This window comes from Vespa mandarinia, chromosome 25 (genome assembly GCF_050613455.1).
Source record: "Vespa mandarinia isolate Hongniang chromosome 25, ASM5061345v1, whole genome shotgun sequence".
Classification (NCBI taxonomy): domain Eukaryota; kingdom Metazoa; phylum Arthropoda; class Insecta; order Hymenoptera; family Vespidae; genus Vespa; species Vespa mandarinia.
In genome coordinates, this window is record NC_140834.1 from 330,531 (window position 1) to 353,596 (window position 23,066).

The window sequence follows — 23,066 nt, forward strand, 5'->3', positions numbered from 1 at the left end:
TGAAAATAAAAGGGCTTTTTGAAAAGTTCAAGAAAGCCATGTACTCGTATAAATCTTCATATTAAAAATGAGATCTTGTTTATAAAAATTGTTCGAGAATTAGGTCTTGTATTCATTGTTGTTGTCGTAAAAGGTTATAATAAGATGTTCGATGAAGAATTTTAATGTTTGAAATTAGTATGTATCTCTTACCGCCAGATGGTAGTTTAAGTGACACAAAATATAGTTGGTTATAAATCACATGAATTGATGAGAGAAGAGAAACAGTAAATAAATTGATAAGATACTGTAATTCGTCATGTTCTGACATCATAGTATTAAAATCATACATTTTTATTCTTTTGATGTTTTCTCTGGTTATATAATACAAAAAAAAAATTATCAGTTGTTAGTTCGACATTACAACTCTTTAAAATGACGGAGCAAAAAGCGAAAGCTCTACCTGAAACATTAACAAAGTTGTTTGGGTAAGCTAAGTTTTATTTTAAATAATGAAGAAAAAAAAAAATATATATATATATATATATGTATATGTCTCATTTTTTCTTTTCAACATTTATTTCTAGATATATAGACGCTCATAAGGTAGAATATATTGATAATCTGCGAGAAGCAGTTGCTATAAAATCTGTCTCTGCATGGCCAGATCATAGAAATGAAATAATTAAAATGGTAAAATGGATGGAAGAGAAATTAAAAGAACTTGGTGCTACTACGGAATTAGCAGATATAGGAGTACAAAAATTGCCAAATGATATTGAAATTCCACTTCCACCTGTACTCTTGGGTAATCTTGGTTCCAATCCTAAAAAGAAAACTGTACTTTTATATGGACATTTAGATGTTCAGCCAGCGCTTAAAGAAGATGGATGGGATACTGAGCCTTTTGTCCTTACCGAAAAAAATGATAAACTTTATGGACGTGGTAGTACGGATGATAAAGGACCAGTTTTGTGTTGGCTTCATGCACTTCAAGCTTATAAAGCCATCGGTGAAGACATTCCAGTTAATATAAAGGTATTTTCAATTCATAAGAGTAATTCATTTGAACGTAAACTAATTTTGAATTTATAGTTTGTATTCGAAGGTATGGAAGAAAGTGGGAGCGAAGGATTGGATGAATTACTTTGGAGTCGTAAGAATACTTTCTTAAAAGGAACAGATTATGTTTGCATATCTGATAACTATTGGTTGGGTACTACAAAACCTTGTATTACATATGGATTAAGAGGAATTTGTTATTTTCAAATTGAGGTAACATGTGCAAGCAAAGATTTGCATAGTGGTACATTTGGTGGTATTGTACATGAAGCAATGGCAGATCTCATTTATTTGATGAATACTTTGGTAGACGTCAATGGGAAAATATTGATAAATGAAATTTACGATAACGTTGCTCCTATTACTGTTCAAGAATTAAATAGTTATGAAACTATTGAATTCGACGTGAATGAACTTCGCGATTCTTGTGGAGCAGTTACATTACCTCATAACGAGGACAAGGTATTTTCAAAAGAAAGGAAAAGAAAAAGAAATATATCTTCTTTCTAAAATCTATTGAAAAGTATTTAGATAAAAATTAATTATTGAACTTATGAATTTTGTTCCTACCTCTCTTTTATTAGATTCAACTTTTGATGCATCGTTGGAGACAGCCAAGTTTATCCCTTCATGGAATTGAAGGTGCTTTTAGCGAACCTGGTGCAAAAACTGTTATTCCAAGAAAAGTTATTGGAAAATTTTCAATTAGATTGGTACCAAACATGACGCCAGAGTTAACTGTTGCAAAAGTAACTAAATATTTGAAAGCAAAATGGGAAGCCAGAAAAAGTCCAAATAAATTTAACGTTATTATGAATCATGGAGGCAAACCATGGTCAGAAAATCCTGATCATCCGAATTATATAGCCGGACGAACTGCTACTAAACACGTTTATAATGTCGACCCTGATCTTTCTCGCGAGGGTGGATCTATTCCTGTTACTCTTACATTCCAAGAGACCACAGGTAAAAATGTTTTGCTCTTACCTGTTGGAGCTGGTGATGATGGAGCTCATTCTCAAAATGAGAAGTTAAATATATATAATTACATTCAAGGGGTGAGTGTATGTCTTCTTGTAATTATTTAAAAAAAAAAAAGGAAATTCAGTTTGTCTGAAATTTAATAAACCCTGATAATTTCTTTGCAGACAAAATTGTTGGGCGCTTATCTCTATGAAGTTGCTAACGTTTAATGTGCAATTAATATCATAAAAACTTTGCCATTGCATACTAATTACTATGATACTTGTTATATCATTTAAAGTTACAATTACATTTATTATTCTTATGAAAGATTTTTATTGTGTGAAGAGAAACTCCGAAGCTATAGGAATTTCTAAAAAATAAATATAAAATTTTTAATTAATTGTATTCTGTAAATTAATATAATTAAGACAAGTTTGCATTATAGTTTTTCCTTTTTTTTTTTTTGTTTTCTTTGTTTTCTTTTTATTCCTGTTCGACCCTTAATACCCATGCTGGTTCTCCTTTATGAGCTTCACATGGTAAATGCACAACTAATTTCGTTGGGTATTGCTTCCACTATAAAACAAATAATAACAATGAAAAATATGCATCATTGTAGACATATTCTCACATTAATAATCGATGATACATACATCAAATTGTTTTGCAAAGCCAAGCAATGATATACGTGTATTACCAGGGACTTTTAAAGAACCCAAAGATAATGTACTTTCATTTGGCCATTCTAGAATTAATACGTAAAGTCTCTTTTCATTTTTACTTTGGGTATACCATATATCACTGGTTAATGTATCATTCTGTATCTTCCAAGGTTTAGTATTATAAATGGCTTCACCATTTACCTTCAACCAAGAACCTATTAAATCAAAATCATTATATCAATATCGTTTAATACCTTAACTTCATAATAATCTAAAAAAATAAATGAACCTATTCCACGTAATCTTTCTTCGAATATTGGAGAAATAATACCATCCTTGGTTGGGCCAACATTCATCAATAAATTTCCACCGCAGCTTACTGTAGTTACCAATTCTTTTATTAATTCGTTAAGTGTAAAATATTCATTCAAGGGAGCATTTCTACGAAAGCCCCAAGACTTTTTATCAATGGTCATACAATTCTCCCACTTATGTGGTAAAAGTATTCCTGAAAATAATTCAAAGTAATAACAAAAATTTATCTTAATGTTTCTATAGAAAAAAAAAAAAAAAAAAAAAAAAAAAAAAAAATTATATCTAACTGGTATATAAAAAAAAAAAAAAGTTATACCAGGATTATAACGATCTGTGCAAGTGTAAAAATCCCCATGATGACATGGAATATTTGTTCCCCATCTATCATTTACAACTACTGTATTTTTGACAGGACTATCATTATATAACCAAGATAAAAATTCTTTTGATTTCCAATAAGAATCCGTAGCCTCCCAATCGCCGTCCGACCAAATAACTTCTGGCTCGAACATTTCAATAAGCTCGTGCATTTCTGGAATTATTTTTTGTGTAACAAAATGATCCGTTGTAAAATTATTTCTTTTGTCTGCAAGATACATTGGATTATACCACTCATATAAAGAATGATATAATCCAAACTTGATGTCGGTAGATGATCTTATTGCTGCTGCCAATTCACCTATGGTCCAAATAAAAATCAATTAGAATTTAATTCATATATAAATAAATATTTGTGTTTAATACCTATGAGATTTTTTTGTGGTCCTACGTCCATGGAATTCCAACTGAAGGAATATTTCGATGGCCACAATGTATATCCTTCGTGATGTTTACTAGTTAATACAACATATTTTGCGCCAGAAGCTTGAAATATTTCGCTCCATTGAGATGCATTAAAAAATTCTGCAGTAAAGTCACGTGCAAAATCTTGATAAGTGTAATTAGGAGGATATCGATCCTTCATGAAATCATGATATTTAGTACCGGTTTCTTCTACAATAAAAAAGACAAATTTATATATAATATATGTTTGATCATTTTGTTGGTGTTAACAAGCAAACGTATTATACCTTTCCAATTATTCCAAAACCATTCGGAACCAAAACTGGGAACGCTGAATACTCCCCAATGAATAAATATACCAAATTTGGCATTGTCGTACCAATCAGGAAGTGGCCGTGCATCTAAACTCTCCCAGGTAGGATCGTATTTGAATTGATTTAAATTGCGATTTCTTAATAAATCACGTTCTTTCTTATTATCAGCTTTTATCACGAAATAATGATCTTCTGAAGATCCACATAGAACAAGAATGTTCCACAAAAGTGTAATATAAAGAAAAAATGTTAGAACTTGCATGATAATATATATATATGTATATTTTTAAAGAATAACGATAATATTCCTACTGATTTTTTTTATATATATTTATCAATTTCATTTACAAATGCTATTTGAACGTATAAATAAAAAATCATTTACATTTACAAAAAATACTGTAACTTGAGTTACATAATCGTCGATATTCGATTAAATTAGGTTAAGTCGTATCGGATTGTCAATAGTCAATTTAAAAATATAATATAATAACATGTCAATGTTACATTGAAGAAAATATATTACTTTATATAACAGAAAAGTATTTTTTTCATTATTTCACACTGTTTAACACAACTTTTAGCTAGTTATTAATCAATATAACGAGTTATCAATCAATTATTTCTTTATATACTGTACGTGCACTAAACAAAAAATTAACAATTGATAAATGAAATAAGCGATAAGATACTTTTTTTTTTTTTTACGTATTTGTTAGATTGATACTACATATATAGAGTGTCTCGTTTAAAATTGGAATATCTCGTGAGAAAGTTAACCTACAAAAAAAAAGTTTTTTGCAGATGTTTTTTTTTTCTTTTTATAGTTTACGCAATGAAAGAAATTTTAAACGACATATAAAACGAAAGCGAAAATGTTATAACGAAAAAAGAAAACCAATGATGCTTTTTTTTTATCAAAAAAAAAAAATTGTTCTTTTCTGTTTCAAATTTTAGACAATTCGAAATCATTTTTCACGAATTAAGTTTTGAATCTTATCACGTGATACTGGGAAAAAGTATTAACTTCTAATAAATTATACTCTTCTATTCGAAATTTCAAATTCTAGACGAAGCGAAAGTTTTTCCCGCGAATCGAGTATTGTATCAGGATCACATAACGCGAGAATAAAATAGGAATCTACTGTTATCGATATGTTATCGATATGTTACCGACGGTCAATGAAACAGAAATCTGCTATTACAATTATGTTACTTAGTCGGTAAGACAGGAATCTTTATCAAATATTCTTTACTCAAGTTTTACTTTTTAAAGAAAATTAAGTTTTTTCAAATTCTTAAAAAAAAAGAGTTCATTCAAGATTAACATATATATATATGTGTCTGTATGTGTGTATTACGTAAAAACTAGTCTGTCTGATAAATCTTATTTATAAATCCCGATAAGCAATACATTCTCTTTCCCCCGTAAAAGATAAGAGCTTATGTAGCTTGTTTGTGCTACATTCAATACTAAATATAATTTGATCAAAGTGACATTAAAATAATAGTGCTCATTAAAAATGGAAGTGGATCCGCCTAAGGAACTTTTAAAGCCATTAGAGATCCCGCAAAAAATATTAATGGGACCTGGACCAAGTAATTGTTCGCAAAGAGTTTTACGATCATTAGAACATCAGGTGATAGGTCATCTTCATCCGGAAATGTTTAAGGTATTTATAAAAAAAAAAAAAAGAAGAAGAAGAAAATCGTGTAAAATATACGATAAATTTTCAGTTAATGGACGACATCAAGTCGGGAATTCAATACGCATTTCAAACAAAAAACGAATTAACTTTGGCACTGAGTACAGCGGCTCATGGTGGTATGGAGGCATGCTTGGGAAATTTAATCGAGCCAGGAGAAACAGTGTTGATTGCTAAATGTGGAATTTGGGGTGAACGTGCCGCCAATATGGCGAATCGTCTTGGTGCAGACGTACGAACATTTTCGAACGCATTAGAATATCCGAAAAAGAAAAAAGGAAAAGCAAACAAAAAAAAAAGAAAGAATTATTAAGTAGATATTAACAGGACAATTGATTTCATAGATTAAATTCCTGACGACCGAATACGGAATTGGTTTCGATCTCGACACTTTAGAATTATTTTTGAAAAGATTCAAACCCGCCGTAGTTTTTGTCGTACACGCTGAATCTTCAACTGGTATGAAACAACCATTGGAAGGTGTAGGAAATCTCGTTCATCGGTGAATTTCATAAAATTCTTTTAGTTTCTTTTTTTTTTCTTTCTTTCTTTAACAAATTCTAATTATTTCTGGTCGAGGATATTGACAGAACTTCTTTTTATCTTTCTCTTTCATACACATATTAGGTACAATTCGTTGTTAATCGTCGATTCTGTGGCGTCATTAGGTGGTGAACCATTATTTGTAGACGCTTGGAAGATCGATGCTGTTTATGCCTGCAGTCAAAAAGTTCTCGGTGCTCCGGCAGGTCTAACGCCAATATCGTTTAGTCCATTAGCAGTGTACGTGATCATGAAATTATTTATTAATTATAAAAAAAAATATATATATATAATATTTATCTTCGAAACGTTTATTAATCGTTCGAAAATTATCCAAATTACAGTGAAAAGATTTTCAATAGGCGTACAAAAGTTTCAACATATTATTGGGACATGAAGATATTAGGCGATTATTGGAATTGTTTTGGCAATCCAAGGATTTATCATCACACGATTAGTGCAACACTTATTTATGGATTACGCGAAGCTTTGGCCGAATTAACGGAGGAAGGTTTAAGTACTCGTTGGTCCAGGCACGCATCGGTGGCTGTTAAATTGCGAGAGGAACTTTTGAAACGTCGATTTCGACTTTACGTCAAAAATCCGAAATATCAATTATCTACGATCGTATCTATCGAGATACCAGATGGTATCGATGTTAAAAGTTTATCTGCCAGAGCTATGGAAAGGTAAGATATATTTCTTTTCTTTTTTTTTTTCATTCTAAAGGATTAAATCATTGATCGTTTGAAAAAATCATTGATCCAGATATGGCGTTGAGATCAGCGGTGGACTTGGTCCAACTGTCGGCAAAATTTTACGAATTGGTTTAATGGGAAACAATTCTACTTACCGTCACGTTGATCTTCTACTTGATGCTTTGGACGATGCACTCAAATTCTCTACAAAATCGAAAATGTAATTTTATCTGTTTATATGAGTATATGTGTTTACGGGAGCTTCGCCATGACCGATTTCGAAAATATTTTTGTTACGTCAAAGTTTGTCAATTAAAAAAAAAAAAAAAAAAAAAAAAAAAAGAAAAAGGAGAAGACTGCACGAAAATAAATCTTATCGCGCAAACCAAATGAACGAGCTGGAGTAAATTTATTTTATTAATGAAAATACTGCAATCGGCATACATTTTCTTTCGCTATTTTAAGCTTCATTGTATTAATTAGCAGTGTCAACAGTTAGGTACGTTATTTCACTTTCGGCGTAACAAGAAAGATAATAATCTGAATGTATGTGATACATTGATAATGAAATTACAATTAGGAGTTAGAGATAATGGCAATAAGTCTAAATAAGGTAATGATGATAAATCGATAATTAATTAATTAATTAATTAATTATCGATTGTTTTTGGCACAATACAATATCCATTCTTTTAACAAAAGTACGATCAAAAGGAATTTTTACGTCCTACTGAATAACGATTATTAAATAATATCTCAAAGATTTTCGATTCGTAGAATAATCAATGATTTTAGAAATTGATCCTAATCATTATAAGATCTGATCGATTTGATTGTCTAAAAAGTATTGCCATTTGATTTAACTCAAAAGATTTTGTAAAACTAAAGTCTATAAGAAAAAAAAAAAAAAAAAAAAAAAATAAAAGAAAAGAAAAAAAGAAAAGAAAAGAAAAGAAAATTAGATAAAGATCGATAACATGCATACGTAAGTGGTGATGACTTTAAATAATAATGACATTAATAATAATAACTATAATTACAAATGATAACTTGTTACATCAAATCCCGTATATCGCGGGTTCGATGAGGATATATTATAAACTATCGAGCTGTATAAATAATATTATTAATAATAATAATAATAATAATAATAATAATAATAATAATAATAATAATAATTAATAATAATAATTGATCGTTCATTAGCATACCGATAGATGCATAATTTCGTTACACATTATATACGTTCATTTATTTCCTTCTTTTTTTTTTCTTCTACTCCATCTTCTTCTTCTTCTCTTTCTTCTTCTTCTTCTTCTTCTTCTTCTTCTTCTTCTTCTTCTTCTTCTTCGTCTACGTTTTATGTACAAAATTGTCAACAATCAACAGACTGTCCGTGATAATCATAAGTAAAATCCTATATCCTAATACTATTAGTTAATGGTATCGGACTAATGCATGCACGTAATTAATTAATTAATTAATTAAAAGGCACGAACGGTAAATAGCGGATCAACGCTTTCCGTAGAAAATATGTATATATGTTAAGTTTGTATGTTTATGTATGTGTGCGTGTGCATGTTAAAGAAAGAAATTAAAGAAAAGAAAGAAATATTTTCCATCATTAACAAAATATTCCAAGGAGCAAAATTATTACGACGTTCGAAGAAGAAAGAAAGAAAGAAAGAAAGAAAGGATCAAAAATCAAAAATAAAAAACCAAAAGAAAAGAAAAGGAAACACCATAGAAGAAATTTGTGCTCCCCAATTTGATTTATGGACGACGGGAAGGAATCGTTGCCTTTTTTCTTTTTTTTTTTCTTCTTTTTTTTCGAAAAAGCAACCAGGCCTGCCAGCTGCCGCGACAACGTAGTACGAGCCTCCATTTTTTTTTCTCGTTTCTTTTCTCCTCTATTTTTTTTCTCTCTTTTTTTCGCCCTCTCTTCGTCGTTCATTCGTTTCGTTGTTACTCCTTCCGTCTGCTTTTACTTACATACTTACTTAATTACTTACTAATTTATTTACTTACTTACGTCAATTAACATTTTACGTTTAGACACAACTTTTACAGATTCGTCATTCATCATTGGAAAAGATCTGACGATTCAAACGCACGCTTACCAAAAAAAAAAAAAAAATATACTAGATAACCAACCGACTCCGAACAGTTTCTTTTCTTCTACTTTTTTTTTCAACCCTCCCTTAACTTCTTTCTTTCTTCCTTTCTTTCTTTCTTTCTTTCTTTCTTTCTTTCTTTCTTTTTTGTGCGTGTTAATTTTTTTTCTCTTTTATTTTTTATCCTTTTCTCTTTATGTTTTTCCCTTTTTTTTTTTTTTTTCTTTTTAAATTAACAACAGACCAGCACTGATCACGTACCGCGACTCCAACCTCTTTAACAATAAGTGTATTACGTTTATTGCATTTTGGGGTTGTTCAGGGTGGGTGAAGGAGATGGGAGGTGGGAAGAGGGAAGTAGTGCTAATAGCGTTCACCTTGTCAAGCGGTCTACTAAGCTTTTCATGACGTTAGAATACTACGAAACATTTCTTTGCGAATGTTTCGTTTTTCGGATTAAATAGCGAAACTAAATTTTCTATCAAAACTCATCAGCGAGATAGATAGATAGATTAGATAGATTAGATAGATAGATAGAGAAATAAAAAGAGAGAGAAAGAGAGAGCTAAGAGAAATGATAATAAATACGCAATTGTTAAAGAAAAGCGATTACACAAAAATAAGGATAGAACTATATGAAATTGTTTGGCATTGCCAAAACGAAGAATTGTAAGCAATGAATGAGAGATAATTAATGTTGGATGGAACGATAATCCGATATTTACAATGGTATAGGTAACGTTATCTATCTGCGGTTCTAAGAAATAAATTTTACCGCAATAGCTCGTACTAATAGCGACAATAGCAACAATACATCTAATAGTAGTTATAGTAGTAGTAATAGTAGTAGTAATAGCAGTAGTAGTAGTAAGTAGTAATAATAATAATAATAATAATAATAATAATAATAATAATAATAATAATAATAATAATAATAATAATAATAATATCAATAATAATAATAATAATAATATCAATAATAATAATAATAATAATAATAATAATAATAATAATAATAATAATAATAACAATAATAATAATAATAATAAGAATAAGAATAAGAATAAGAATAATAATAATAATAATAATAATAAAAATAATAATAATAATAATAATAAGCTGAAATAATTAGTAAGATTATGAAGCAAGTGATATCGCATTATGATAACTGATGTCGCCATCGGAGGTTCTTCAGTCTTCTTTGGTTGCTGGGTAACTCGATGAGGTTGGTGGGTACAGTAGAGCACTGCGATACCGTTACGACTAAAGTTTCATCTCCCCCTCTCATCATCATTCATCCTATCCTGTCATCGTCGTCATCATTGTCTTCGTCATCGTTGTCGTCCTCGTTGTCCACGTCGTCACCGTCGTCATTGTCAGTTTCTCTTCTTTTTTTTTCTCCCCCTTTAATTTTTATTCCTTCATTTCTTTTTTTTTTTTTTTTTTTTTTTTTGTTCGAAAAGTTGCCGTACCGTATAGTAGCTCGTAAATAGAGAGCAGTTTAGCTTCCGTTTCGTTTATCTCTTGATGAGAGCCAATTGATTAATAAAACGTCTGGCTGCGGGCTTCTGGGTGCCATGGGGTCCGGTTCGACGTATGAACGATTGCCAGAACGAAGACCACGAGAGAGATAGAGAGAGAGAGAGAGAAAGAGAGAGAGAGAGAGAGAGAGAGAGAGAAAGGGAGAGACAGAAAGAGAGAGAGATAGATAGAGACAGAGAAAGAGAGAGTCTCCTCGCTTTTTCTTTCGTTGGGTGTTCATGAACTTTTCTCTCTCCATTCATTCCCATCGTGTTGAATACCCAGTAAGAATCGATATACTCGACCCTAAACCCATTTTCCCCTTTCCTCGTTCTCTACTTTTCCGAATTCCATTAGATTGGTCCTCGGTTAACGAGGATTAGGACATATATATATATACATATATGTATATGAGTATATATATATATATATATATGTATGTTAAACATTAAAAATATTATACGTAACAGTGCTGTGGCAAAAGTAGAATAATAATAGTTCTTTCTCTGTATAAGAGCAACAAGAAACACAAACGAGTCAATCGGCTTTTCTTTTTCTTTTATCGAGGAGAAAAAAAAACAGAAAAGAAAAGAGAGAAAAAAAAAAAAGAAAAAGAAAGAAAGAAAAAAAGAACTCGCTTCTTCCTCCACCCCCTCGCCTCCCCACCCCTGATTTGAAGAAAAGAAGATTCTGTCCTCTCGCAGTACTCAGCTCAATTCTCTTGGGGAGACCGAATGCCTCGGGGGATGATGATTGTTGTTACGATGATGATGACGTCTCGAACGACGGCATTGTGCCGTACAACAATCGTCGGCGTCTGCCATGGTGTAGTCGCCACGTTTTATCTGATGCGCTATCGAATTGCAGAGAGATCTTGGACAGCGTTTCCTTTCGCACCTGACCTCGGCATTCTGAAAGAATATCAAGTTCATCCTTGGTTAAAGGTCCGCATTTAATGGAGAGGGGATACTTTCTTTCTCTCTTTATCATTCGACATATCTTTTCAAATAATAAACGTTGGATCGTTAAATTATATTGATCGGGATTAAATAAATAAAAAAAAAAAAATATATATATATATATACTCGTTTATCGAGAGACCCAATCGGAAAATAGGAAAATTCTTTTTTTTCTTTTAATCTTCACATTCTACGAACGTACGATGATGACGATGATGATGATTTCTTTCGAAATACGAGGCCGATACGGTCGCCCGAGCATACTGAAGAGACCGAGGCCATGTTCCATTTTCATCGTAATGGATGGACCCTTTTAATGGTCGGTCCGGGCGAACGAGTCCGGTTAAAGGTTTTCTCCTTAAAGGTTTCTCGTCGTGCCCGTCTCTGGATATTGCAATGAGGTTACTCTTCTAACGAGTGAGCGCGAGCACACACGGCGCGAACAAGGAGCAAAAGTAAAGCGAGCCGTGCTCGTTGCCGAGGAGAGAATCTTGCCTGGCAACAACGAGTCTCGCACGATCGGAAATTCTTCAATTGCAATCTCGATAAATAAAATTAATTTAATATGCGACGAATTTAAGATTGGATGAGGATTGGGTGGGAGGTGGGGAGAAGGTGGAATTGGGAAGGTGGATTTGACGAAGAGAGGGAGTTGGAAATGAGCTTACGAATCGTCAAAGACCGATTGAAATTCTTTATGAAAATTGACCCCTTATTCTCTATATCTATAATCTATAATTAAAATCTTTCTCTCTCTCTACCTCTCTCTCTCTCTCTCTCTCTCTCTCACCTTGCATCGACACTTAACGCATTTCATTTCCCCATGAGAGTGAACTCTTGGATGCCATTCCATGCCGTTCTCGTATGGCCCACCAAGAGGATACTTGCAACCACCAGTTGCTAAAATTTCTTCGGGTGAACGACGGGTCGAGGGTGCCGCCTGATCGCGTGGCAAACTCATACCATCCGAATTGCCGTTCAATCCGTTGGCCGAACTTGGTGTCGTGCTAGGACATTGCCTACAGCATGCCTTTTTGTCAGGCCTAAAGGCGATCTTCTCGTCGCAATCCAATGGCGGACACTGCACTCTCGGGCATTTCACCTCCAACGTGACAGCCTGTAAGATAAATGGACGAGGAACGAATGAGACTCGTAGGCTTCTCGCCTCTCTATCTCTCTCTCTCTCTCTCTCTCTCTCTCTTTCTCTACCGTCTCTCCCCTCCCTCCTTCCCTCCTGCCACCATGTTCCCTTTCGAGCAATTAAAAGACAAACGCAGGAACGAAGGAAGATATATAGTAACTCGTTCGCTCAAAGAGAATTTTACCTGGTAGATCGAAAGAATAAGAGAAGGAGAACGGGGAAAATGTTCGAAAGTTTTCCAACTTTGCTTCTTTTCTTTACCCCATACCTCGCTCTCTCTCTCTCTCTCACTCTCTCTCCTTCCTTCCCTCACTTTTCTTTGAAATACTCATCCAAAGGAAATTGTCTACGTCATCAGGAATAGTCGATCACGTATGTATGTACAGCACCAGTTCTTTCGTGACTGGTCAGAATTTATATATCACATTCTTTCTTACGCAATATATATGTATATATATATATATATATATATATATATATATATATATATATATACCGCATTCATATATTATCTCTTTGGATTTTCTTAAGATCACGTGTACTTTTATTATTACTTAGAATCGTAATATATGGTATATGGAGAATGACGTTGACGTTGCGAAACGCTTTCGTACGAGTGAAAGTAAATCCTTAAAACGAGTGCATTGGAAGTTTTGATGTTGTTATATCGTCGCAACGGCAAACAAAGAATTTTCACTAGGAAGTAGGAAATCATTGATTCTTTGTTAAACTTACGTCGCAGGTGCAAACGGCACAAGTGTCGAATCCAACCGGTGGTAGATAAGGATGCCATGACGCTCCAGCTGGATGATATTGACCAGCTAATATGCAACTTCTTCCTACGTAAGTGACGTTGCTCTTACCCGTGATAGTGGTAGTAGTAATGGTAGTAGTAGTACCATTCGGCGCTGTAACTGTAAAAGGTATCAATGTGAAAAGACATTTTCAAATAGTTTCACGTTCGAACGCGCGATTAGCTACTTGCAAACCCGCAGAAAGACGGGGTGAAGGATGGGGGAGGAAGGGAGTAAGGGAGGAGGGAAACGTTGTAATGTTTACGTTGCCACGATATCGTATTCGATCTCTTGGTCAACTGTTGCTAACCAAAGTGGGAGAAGAAGAAACCGCGAAATCGAGAAGACGAATCTTTCGCGCGAGTAACTTTATCTTTTTTTCTGAATCCCGATAGACGAGAGAGAGAGAGAGAGAGAGAGAGAGAGAGAGAGAGAGAGAGAGAGAGAGAGAGAGAGAGAGAGAGAGAGAGAGAGAGAGAGAGAGAGAGAGAGAGAGAGAGAGAGAGAGAGAGAGAGAGAGAGAGAGAGAGAGAGAGAGAGAGAGAGAGAGAGAGAGAGAGAGAGAGAGAAACGACTTACCCGAGCAGATAGGACAGCAATGCCCTGCCGCTGGTTTAAGCTGTTTGCCCTGAGAACAGGCAAGGACTGGACAAGGTACCGGATCGCATTGAGCCAATCCACGATAACAGTGACACATGGAGCACGGATCGTTGGCGGATGTCCATTGAGTACCCTCCTCGTAGAATCTGGTCTCATGAAAACAAGCGCCAGTTTCGATTTCCGATCTTGGCGGATGAAGATTGTAAGCAACGACCGAGGCAACGTCGTTGTCGGCGTAATGGGGCAGACAACTGAGAGGTGCCCTGGCCTTAAATGGTGCCTTCAGTAAACTGCCCGCTTGTTTGTCCGTCACTTCGAGAAAGCCAATGCCAGACTCGATCCTGTATAATTCTACAGGTGAGAGTCCAGTGACGGATCCCTCGAGAACGTTTCCTGTGAATTCCTCGAGGAGTCTCCTTGCTACTGGAGCACCCTGAGCTAGAAGCGGCATAGTTTCCAAATACAAACGGAAAGTACGTGGTTCTTGATCGGCGTTCGAGCTCATATTGGGTTGTTCCAATCCAGCTATTTCGAGTTCATAATGAAGGGCACAATCGAGATCAACGGCGGTCCAAATCAAAGCTGTAAGCGCTGGATATTGGGAATCGTCGGTAAGTCTTCTCAATAAAACCGGTGCTGCGGTATCCCTGGCATCGGCAACTGGCCTTTGAAGAAGACGGCCACGTAAAAGTGAACCTAAATGAGAAGCTGCGACGACCGAGAGTTCACCGTTGAACAATGGCTCGAGGAAACGTGGCCCAGGTCGATCGAGTGTACCATTAGCAAAACCATCTCGTAAAGATGGAGTAAGATCTTCGAGTTCTGTACGACGTTTCCCACCCTCGTCGACTAATGTTACCAATGGACTCTCCTCTTCCAAACCTATCAATCTAACGCCGTATCTCAGGGCACCAGTACGATCAAGAAAGGCCCAAGCCAATCCCGAAGCTCTCGAGGGACTCTCCGATATCAACAACGTCTGATACATGTCACAGCTGACACGTGGACCGACCATACCGGACAATCTCAAAGCCTGAGGATCTCTTCGGGACATTATACTGATGGATAACTTTCCACGCGTCAAAAGACGCAAATCAGCTCCGGATAAAGCGCTTCGGACTTCGCCAAAGTTCAATTCGTTCGATGGCTTCTTAATTACTATTTCCTCTCTCAATACAACATAATCCTTCTCTACGTGTTCGAGTTGAACGATTATTGGCACTTCGGAGACATCATTTGGTAGAAAAACTCCGTTGAAAATTAAAGAAACGTGAATTGATGGGGCCGATGCCGAGGAAGCCGACACTATAGCCGTACCACCTGCACCTGACATAAGCGATCTGTCAACGCCCATAGTTGGTTCCAGCAAAGATGTAAATTGTTCGGTAGATAGAGCTCGATAGCGAGACAATTGTCCTGTCAAACTGGCGTACGGCTCCCAAATGAACGAGACATGCAGACGTTCTTCGCGTAATAATTTTCTATAATCCCTTGGTACTCGTCTCCAAACACCGCACACTTTTCCCGTTGCATTCTGATAAACACCACCTGCGGCATCGATCGTTTGCTCTTCCAAAATACTACCAGAACCATCGATGAATTGTATACTCCTTGGTCTTGGTGTCCCAGCTGATAGGTAGAACGAATAATACAAATTCTTACGGTGGAACGTGAAACGGCCGGTTGCTAAGTAATTGTAGGCGCTGTTATAATTGGATGTTGGCACTGTGTCCTCACGGCGCACTGCCTGGGACGTTTTTCCGGTTAACAGCGTACCGAAATCTGTCGAACGATATTAAAATAAAAATCAATTTCAAGTGAAATAAAGAAGAAGAAGAAGATGATGATGATGATGATGATGATGATGATGATGATGATGATGATGATGATGATGATGATGACGACGACGACGACGACGAAGAAAAAATTGTAGGTTAAAATCAACTTCTAGTTTATGATATTCGCCTGGTAAGCCCGGCATTATTACTTAGGACTCTTTTCGAAGAGCACGTAAATAACTCGACGCTCTCTAAAACGGTACACCGTAAAATCATAAATAACGATTTTCGCAAGTAACATTGGACCGGTAGGATGGTGTTCCTCTCGTACCGATAAACTTCGTATATCAGCGGCATATCTTTTACCGCGATCGTAGGTGCTAACTTTAATCCCGTGCGAATTGAGTTATAGCGTTTCGCTTAGAGAAAAAGAAGGAAGGAGATAGAGATAGATAGATACGGAGAGAGAGAGAAAGAGAGAGAGAGAGAGAGAGAGAGAATGCCAAAGCAAAAGTAACACACACAAAAAAAAGAGGGAAAAAAAACAGCGAAGAGAAATTACGTTTTAAGCTTCGTTCCTCTTCCTCCGACGTCAATTGAGCTGGTAGATCCTGAACCGTGTCGGTACCTGAAACAAATCGAGACGAGACGTTAGAAAATTTATGTGAAAGAGAGAAAAATAAATAAATAAATAATCAAATAAAGAAAGAAAGAAAAAAAACAAAACGAAATAAATAAATAAAAGAAAACTAAACCGACAGTGGATAAGAATAACCGAAGAGAATCGAAAAGGTGATTACTAGAATACAAGTCCCGGTTACGAGTTTGGTATCGACGCTGGTCTATGTAGGTTGGTATGAGCGAAGAAAAAGAAAAAAAGAAAAAGAAAAAAGAAAAAAAAAAGAAACAACAACGTAAAACAAAAATAACTATCGCTACTGCTGCTACCAAGAGAGAGAGAGAGAGAGAGAGAGAGAAAGAGAGAATCTATATATCCTATTCAGTCGCGATCAGTGTGTACGAACCATAAAGAATGATCGTACAGTAAGGAAAAGAGCCGGTTGGCGCCAATCGTAAGCTACTTCGAATGTTACTTTTATGGACGCTTGCCGCGTCGATCTCATCGCCTTGAATACTTTAATTGCTAAAAATAAGTAAGTAAGTAAGTAAATAATTAAATAAATAATTAAGTACGTAAGATCCTATTCGTTCAAAATTTTACCAAATTGATAACATAAAAGACAAATATGATTGTCCTCTTCTTTCTTCTTCTTCTCCTTTTTTTTCTTTCTTTGTTTTTTGCTTTGTTCCTTTTTTTTTTCCCCCTTTCAATCGACCAAAACGATCTTCTCGTTTGCAATTGAAGAAGAAACGACGGCGCCATATGTTTCCACGCGTGGCGCCACTTCTCCCAACGTTTAATGCAAACGATAACTTACATACTCTTCAATTACTCGACAGACAGACAGACAGACAGACAGACAGACAGACAGACAGAGAGGGAGAGAGAAGAAAGGAAAAAGCAACAACAACAACAACAACAACAACGACTACGACGACGTCGACGAAAAAGAGAAGCGAACAAGTCACTCCTGCCTTCGTGAATACGATCGTGATTGGGATTGCGATGCGGATACAGTGATCCAGCGCGAGATATCGATTTCTTTGCTTGTCTCTACTGAGAAAGCGTAACGAGCGTTGACGAGTTAACGCGCAGGTATACATACATACATACATACATACATACATACATACATACATACATACATTACAATAACAACACGTACGTATATTAAACAACGCAAAATTTACTTGGTATTAAAATGAAAAAAAAAATTGTCTTTTTTTTCTTTTCAATTCATTCCGCATTCAATATGTTTCTCATTAAACATTAGTTATAAATTTCGCGTTAGTCATACGTAGTATATTTTGTATTACGTAGTACTCGTCAATACATTAATGTCACGTTATTGTTTATTTCTTTTTCAATATAAACCCAAACATCACCGTATACGTATAGACTCGTATACAAAGATCGAGAGAGAGAGAGAAAGAGAGAGAGACTGAAAGAATAATATTATGAATGATTGTCCTTAGTATATTCCGCTACAACCCGCATTAATATATACGTAAGTAACATACGTACTTACGTACAGTCTGCGGATGACCTCCGAAGACGCAGATCGTGGGTCTTGGCAAGCGACCTCGAGTGCCCTCGAGGTAAACTCTCGAAGGTAACTCGAAAGAAGGAGAAGAGAACGAAGAATGAAGAGAAGAGGAGAGGAGTGAAGAGAAGAGGAGAAGAGAGTTCAAGGAGGCGAGAGAGATTCAAACGAGTTCCATCCTATTTCGTCCATTTTTTTTTTTCTTCTCCGCCATATATTTTCGATCGAACGAAGCGACTGTTAAATGGCAATTAAGGGATCAACATGTGGTTACTTACTTTTTACGTATGTATCTTTAAAGCTCTATGAGAATCGATGTGACAATTCAATCGCTAAGATGACGATTCGGATGAAGAATCATAAAAATGATACGTACTAATCGCTAATTGTACGACGAGATAATCTCAATATTGATTAAGACGATAAAATGAGACTGTCATATCGATTAACAATTATCAAATGCAAAGGACTTAACGTAAATAGGATATAATATTTTATTTTTCTCTTTTTTCTACTTCATCTTTTTTTTCAAGATATTTTTCAATGATCTATCTTACACATATAACCTTTCAAACATATCTTTGGAATCCCATGGATTTCAACCCCTTACTTTCTTAGTTTTAATTAAGGATAAATATGTAAAACACCTTTTATCATTTATTATTCCTAGAAACATTAATTCACCAACTAGAATAGTAAATCAAGTTTAAGTCACGTTCTGGTGTTCAGGATTTGAGTATTAAAAAACAAACAAACAAAAAAAAGGAAAAGAGAAAAGAAATCAAATTGCAAGGAGCAAATCGTATGCCAACTCTGCAAATCGTGTTTGAGGAATGAGAGAGAGAGAGAGAGAGAGAGAGAGAGCCAGCCAATTCCTTAGAATTTTTCCTTTTCTTCTACTTACTCGCGATAGCAATTGGAATTTTGCTGTGACCTTTAAAATCTGGTTTCTCGACTTAGCGCTTGTGTCGTCGTACACGGAAGGAATGCTGGATTAATATACATATATGTACATATATGTATATATATATATATATATACACATATGATCATAGAAGAGTAACAATTCAACGAACGAATTTATAGCAACTTGGACTGATCTTTTGTCTATTTCCCACGCTTTTCCCATCCTTGTCCTTTTCTTTATCTTTCTTTTTTCTTTCTTCTTTCTTCTCGTACAACACCATAAGTAAATTGGAATGTAGCTTTTGTAATCATACCTAATCCAGAGTTATACGTTCGTATAAGAAGGAGAAAGAAAAATGAGGAGGGTTGAGGTGGGGTGGGGTGGGGTGGGGGAGAAAGGAGAAAATGGTAACTCGGTGAATAAGGAACTCGTAAAGAAAACGTAATGCCATGACGCAAAATGCGCAGGAGGGAATGTATGCTCGACGTTCTAACGTTTTAACATGCGCCTGAATTGTTAAAATACCCCCTCCCCCATCCACTCTTTCTCCATCCCCTTACCCCTAGCCCTTTCTTTTCCCGTCGATAAATAGCATTTGCATGCAGGAGTTATATTTATTGTAACACTTTTAGAACCGAGCTACGCGAATTCTGAGTCTACGTATATACATACATATATATATATTGATATATAATTATATACGTATATATAATTTCGTTGAAAGCAAAGCAAATATATTTGTCGTCGTAGTAGTTATCATTATTATTATTATTATTATTATTGTTGTTGTTGTTGTTGTTGTTGTTGCATATTATTATTTATCGACTGTTGATTGTGTTCGAGCTGAAGTACACATACGTTCTTCTTTTTTTCTCTTTTATATTATGTTAAAAGCGTAGAACTTTCGTGGACAAAAAAAAATTGATTTTTCTTTCCTCATCGTTTTTATATATTAATATTATTTTGATCTAGTATTTAAAAAAAGAGTGACAGAGGAAGAAAGAGAGATTTCTAATGCTGATGATATCACGTATATAAAGCCAATAAAAAAAAAAAAAAAAAAAAAAAAAAAAAAAAAAAAAGAAATAGAAAAAAAAAGGAAAGCAATGTTACGAAAGAAAACAGAAATTCAAGCGTATCATTGGCACATATAAATAAAACAGTGATATATGTTTTCGTGGTAAAGGGGCAAATACTTTCGAAGGAGAAAGTCTGAACGTATGCCAAAATGAATTTCTCATTATTTAGTAATTAACGATTTGTTATATACATAGATATAATACTATATAACTTTGTCCACTTTCCATTAGCTTCGAGGAACTTAAGCGATAAAGGTGAAGATCATACGAAGAAGACGAAGACGAAGAAGAAGAAGAAGAAAAAGGAGAAGAAGAAGAGGAGGAGGAGAAGGAGGAGGGGAGACGAAAAAGGGAGAAAGATAGTCGATAGGAGTAAAGTCCTACATACACAGAATCTCCTTCGCTTTTCTCGCGACCTTCCACCTCTTCCCCGTACCACTTTCCCTCCTTCCCTCACCTTCTTCTTTCCCCTCCTCACCTCTTCTTCCACCATCTCTTCTAGTCTATTCTCATTCCGCATGCTCGCACGCGTTATGCCCCGATCATTACGTATGCTAATATTTACATTTAGATTGCACGGCTTAATCGAAGTGACGCCATGCAGTAATATAGCCGGCGCCATGGCGCTAAACCGTGGCGCCCGCCCTCTCCTCGAGCATCGCTAACTTCTTCCTCCTCCCTCCTCTCTCCTCCTCTCTCCCTCCTTTTCTTCCTCTTCCCTCTCTCTCTCTCTCACTTCTTCTCCCTCTTCCTCCTCTCTCACTCTCGCTCTCTCACTCTCTTTATCATCCGCTTCACTTTTTTCTACGTCTCCTCTTTTTTTTCTCCCTTCCTCCTCCTCCTTCTCCTCCTCTTCATCCTTTTTTTTTATTTTGTTCTTTTTTTTCTCCTCCTCCTCCTCCTCCTCTTCTTCTTCCTTCGTTTTTACCCTCAAACCAATTCGCTCTCTCTCAGAGTCGTTCAGTCGTTATCATTGGCACGACCTCGTCGTCCGTCGTAGTAGTAACAGCATATAAAACTTCACCATTGCGATCTCTTATCCTCAAAGATATGTACGAGTTTCGATTCCATCATACTCTTATTCTTATTATTATTATTATTATTATTATTATTATTATTATTATTATTATTATTATTTGTAGAAAAGAAATTGTGATTGGTCGTTGTTGCAGTTGTCGTCGTCCTCGTCGTAGTTTTCACTGGCGCTTAGAGATAATGTTATTCGAAGGTTATAAACCATAGTTCATAATTTATATCCAGGCTAAAGTTATAAAATAAATCTATATTTATACGAATCGTTAACTCGTAGAATTTATAAGACGATCGTATAAGCAACGAGATGCAAATCTATCTGTAATACATATTCTAAGATGGAAGAGACGCTTTTCGTTTTCGTTTTCTTTATCTTCTATCTTTCTTTATATCTATATATATATATATATATATATATATAAATTTTCTCGTTCGTTCGATTCGCATTAAGAACGGCTGAAAGACTCAAGAAGTTTACCGTTTGGATATTTTTTTTTTTCCTTCGAGCGACGATAATCGCGACGATTGATGCGTTAGAAAAAAAAAAAAAAGGAAGAAAGAAATAAATAAATAAATAAAAGAACGATTAGAAGAAATCATGTAAGTATCTGTCGCATGATAAACGACATGGAATTAACTTTATATCTCACGATAAAGTTCTCAAGAAAGTTTTCTACGGTTTAACGTTTTAATCGATGTAATCATCGTCAGATAAGAAACGTAGGATATATATATATATATATATATATATATATATATATATATATGTGTAATAATTGGTTAAGAATTTTATATAAAAATTCGATAAGATACTTTATTATAACTATTACGACATTTAATACTTTTCTGATTTATCGTATAGTTTCTTTATTCTTTTTTTTTTCGTGGCAACGTAGGGTTCATTGAACTTCGTTTAATTTTTAAACGTAAGAAAAGAAAAGAAAAAAAAAAGTTCTCTTCGTTATATTATTTTTTACATGAGAACCGGTCTAAAACGATTTTCCTAGCCTTTCTAACGAGTACGTTTATTAAAAATGTCCAAATAAGAGACGAAAAAGTAAATCCTTGGAAAAGATGTTTCCAAAAAGAAAAAATTAAAAAGAAAAAAAAAAAAAAAAAGGAGAAAAGCAAAAAAAAAAAAAAAAAAAGAAAGAAAAAAAGGGAAGAAACAGCTATAAACCATAAACCGTTTAAGGACGAAACGCGGTAGTATGGACGTTAACGAGCGTGATATTAAATACTCGAGAAGTATTTCTACCAGAGTGATACACAGCTTTTAGTACTTTAATGAAGCCATCGTAAGAGAAAAAAAGAGAAAGAGAGAGAGAGAGATGGAGGAACTTTTATCGTATTATAATGAACGGTGTCTAGACACGATGAAACTTCTCGAGAACTATCTAAGAAATAGGAACAAAGAATCTAACTATAAATCTAACATTATATATATATATATATATATATATATATACATATATATATATATATAAATATGTGAGCGTAAATATCGATATCTATCGAAAGAAGAAACACAAAGTTTTCAAATGATTTAACTAATGAACGAGACTCGTAGGACGTTGATGATAATCAGTTTAATAAATCATCGGACTCGTCGAAATGCACTAGGACGCCATACTGTTTGCATTAGTTAATACTAATTAATAAAAAGAGACAGAGAGAGAGAGAGAGAGAGAGAAGGAAGACTTGGAGAGAAACTCGTCGAACGACTTAGCATTTAGAAATTGACATTAGGAAAGATCTATCGATCAGTTAATCCATTAGATGATTAAAACCTGTAGAACAAAAATATTATAAGAATAAGAGGGAGAAGATTTTCGATTCGATAACGATTATTTTGTCATCATGTAAATGTGTATATGATCGATCGATAAGAACTTACCAAAGAAAGAGAGAAAGATAGAAAAAGAAAGGGAGAAAGAGAGAGAGAAAG

General features: G+C 34.7%; 4 protein-coding genes and 1 long non-coding RNA gene across 16 annotated transcripts in view; 3 read left to right on the forward strand and 2 right to left on the reverse strand.

Annotated features, from left to right (window-relative positions):
* Positions 1–217: 217 nt before the first annotated feature.
* Cndp2 (Cytosolic non-specific dipeptidase 2) lies at positions 218–2,331 on the forward strand. The gene is made up of 5 exons (XM_035877549.2): positions 218–467; positions 567–1,017; positions 1,075–1,503; positions 1,626–2,099; positions 2,190–2,331. The coding sequence occupies exons 1-5, from the start codon at positions 415–417 to the stop codon at positions 2,232–2,234; spliced, it is 1,452 nt and encodes a 483-aa protein (XP_035733442.1). The 5' UTR covers positions 218–414; the 3' UTR covers positions 2,235–2,331.
* A 5-nt stretch (positions 2,332–2,336) lies between these two features.
* Fuca (alpha-L-fucosidase) lies at positions 2,337–4,457 on the reverse strand. The gene is made up of 6 exons (XM_035877550.2): positions 4,055–4,457; positions 3,729–3,977; positions 3,301–3,663; positions 2,959–3,177; positions 2,661–2,884; positions 2,337–2,583 (listed from the first exon to the last, which is right to left on the reverse strand). The coding sequence occupies exons 1-6, from the start codon at positions 4,341–4,343 to the stop codon at positions 2,491–2,493; spliced, it is 1,437 nt and encodes a 478-aa protein (XP_035733443.1). The 5' UTR covers positions 4,344–4,457; the 3' UTR covers positions 2,337–2,490.
* Positions 4,458–5,518: 1,061 nt separating this feature from the next.
* Agxt (Alanine-glyoxylate aminotransferase) lies at positions 5,519–7,382 on the forward strand. Its single transcript, XM_035877565.2, has 6 exons — positions 5,519–5,754; positions 5,819–6,019; positions 6,132–6,289; positions 6,415–6,570; positions 6,675–7,019; positions 7,099–7,382. Exons 1-6 carry the CDS (start codon positions 5,605–5,607, stop codon positions 7,250–7,252), a joined length of 1,164 nt encoding a protein of 387 aa, XP_035733458.2. The 5' UTR covers positions 5,519–5,604; the 3' UTR covers positions 7,253–7,382.
* sog (chordin short gastrulation) overlaps positions 7,329–23,066 on the reverse strand; it is a 62,845-nt gene continuing 47,107 nt past the window's right edge. For 10 of the 12 annotated variants that reach the window (XM_085664291.1, XM_085664287.1, XM_085664286.1 and 7 more), the window contains 5 exons: positions 16,498–16,563; positions 14,137–15,939; positions 13,499–13,677; positions 12,413–12,739; positions 7,329–11,574 (listed from right to left, as the gene is read on the reverse strand). In XM_085664291.1, coding sequence (XP_085520417.1) covers positions 11,371–11,574; positions 12,413–12,739; positions 13,499–13,677; positions 14,137–15,939; positions 16,498–16,563 — 2,579 coding nt within the window. In that variant the 3' untranslated portion in view covers positions 7,329–11,370. The remainder of the gene's footprint in view (positions 11,575–12,412; positions 12,740–13,498; positions 13,678–14,136; positions 15,940–16,497; positions 16,564–23,066) is intronic. The other 2 variants (XR_014983620.1, XM_085664292.1) reach the window with 2 other exon arrangements.
* Positions 17,244–21,347, forward strand: LOC118446718 (uncharacterized). Its single transcript, XR_014983621.1, has 4 exons — positions 17,244–17,652; positions 18,033–18,385; positions 20,318–21,138; positions 21,229–21,347. It is a non-coding gene; the product is annotated as an uncharacterized LOC118446718 (long non-coding RNA).

What these genes read in the sequence shown, in the direction of transcription:
- Cndp2 (XM_035877549.2), top strand. Translation starts at nt 415, where the DNA reads ATGACGGAGCAAAAAGCGAAAGCTCTACCTGAAACATTAACAAAGTTG. An exon ending in ACATTAACAAAGTTGTTTGG is followed by an intron (nt 468 to 566) that starts GTAAGCTAAGTT and finishes ATTTATTTCTAG; the next exon opens with ATATATAGACGCTCATAAGG. An exon ending in TACCTCATAACGAGGACAAG is followed by an intron (nt 1,504 to 1,625) that starts GTATTTTCAAAA and finishes CTCTTTTATTAG; the next exon opens with ATTCAACTTTTGATGCATCG.
- Agxt (XM_035877565.2), top strand. Translation starts at nt 5,605, where the DNA reads ATGGAAGTGGATCCGCCTAAGGAACTTTTAAAGCCATTAGAGATCCCG. An exon ending in CGAATCGTCTTGGTGCAGAC is followed by an intron (nt 6,020 to 6,131) that starts GTACGAACATTT and finishes TTGATTTCATAG; the next exon opens with ATTAAATTCCTGACGACCGA. An exon ending in TCGTTTAGTCCATTAGCAGT is followed by an intron (nt 6,571 to 6,674) that starts GTACGTGATCAT and finishes TCCAAATTACAG; the next exon opens with TGAAAAGATTTTCAATAGGC.
- Fuca (XM_035877550.2), bottom strand. Translation starts at nt 4,343, where the DNA reads ATGCAAGTTCTAACATTTTTTCTTTATATTACACTTTTGTGGAACATT. An exon ending in CACAGATCGTTATAATCCTG is followed by an intron (nt 3,178 to 3,300) that starts GTATAACTTTTT and finishes AATTATTTTCAG; the next exon opens with GAATACTTTTACCACATAAG. An exon ending in GCTTTGCAAAACAATTTGAT is followed by an intron (nt 2,584 to 2,660) that starts GTATGTATCATC and finishes TTTGTTTTATAG; the next exon opens with TGGAAGCAATACCCAACGAA.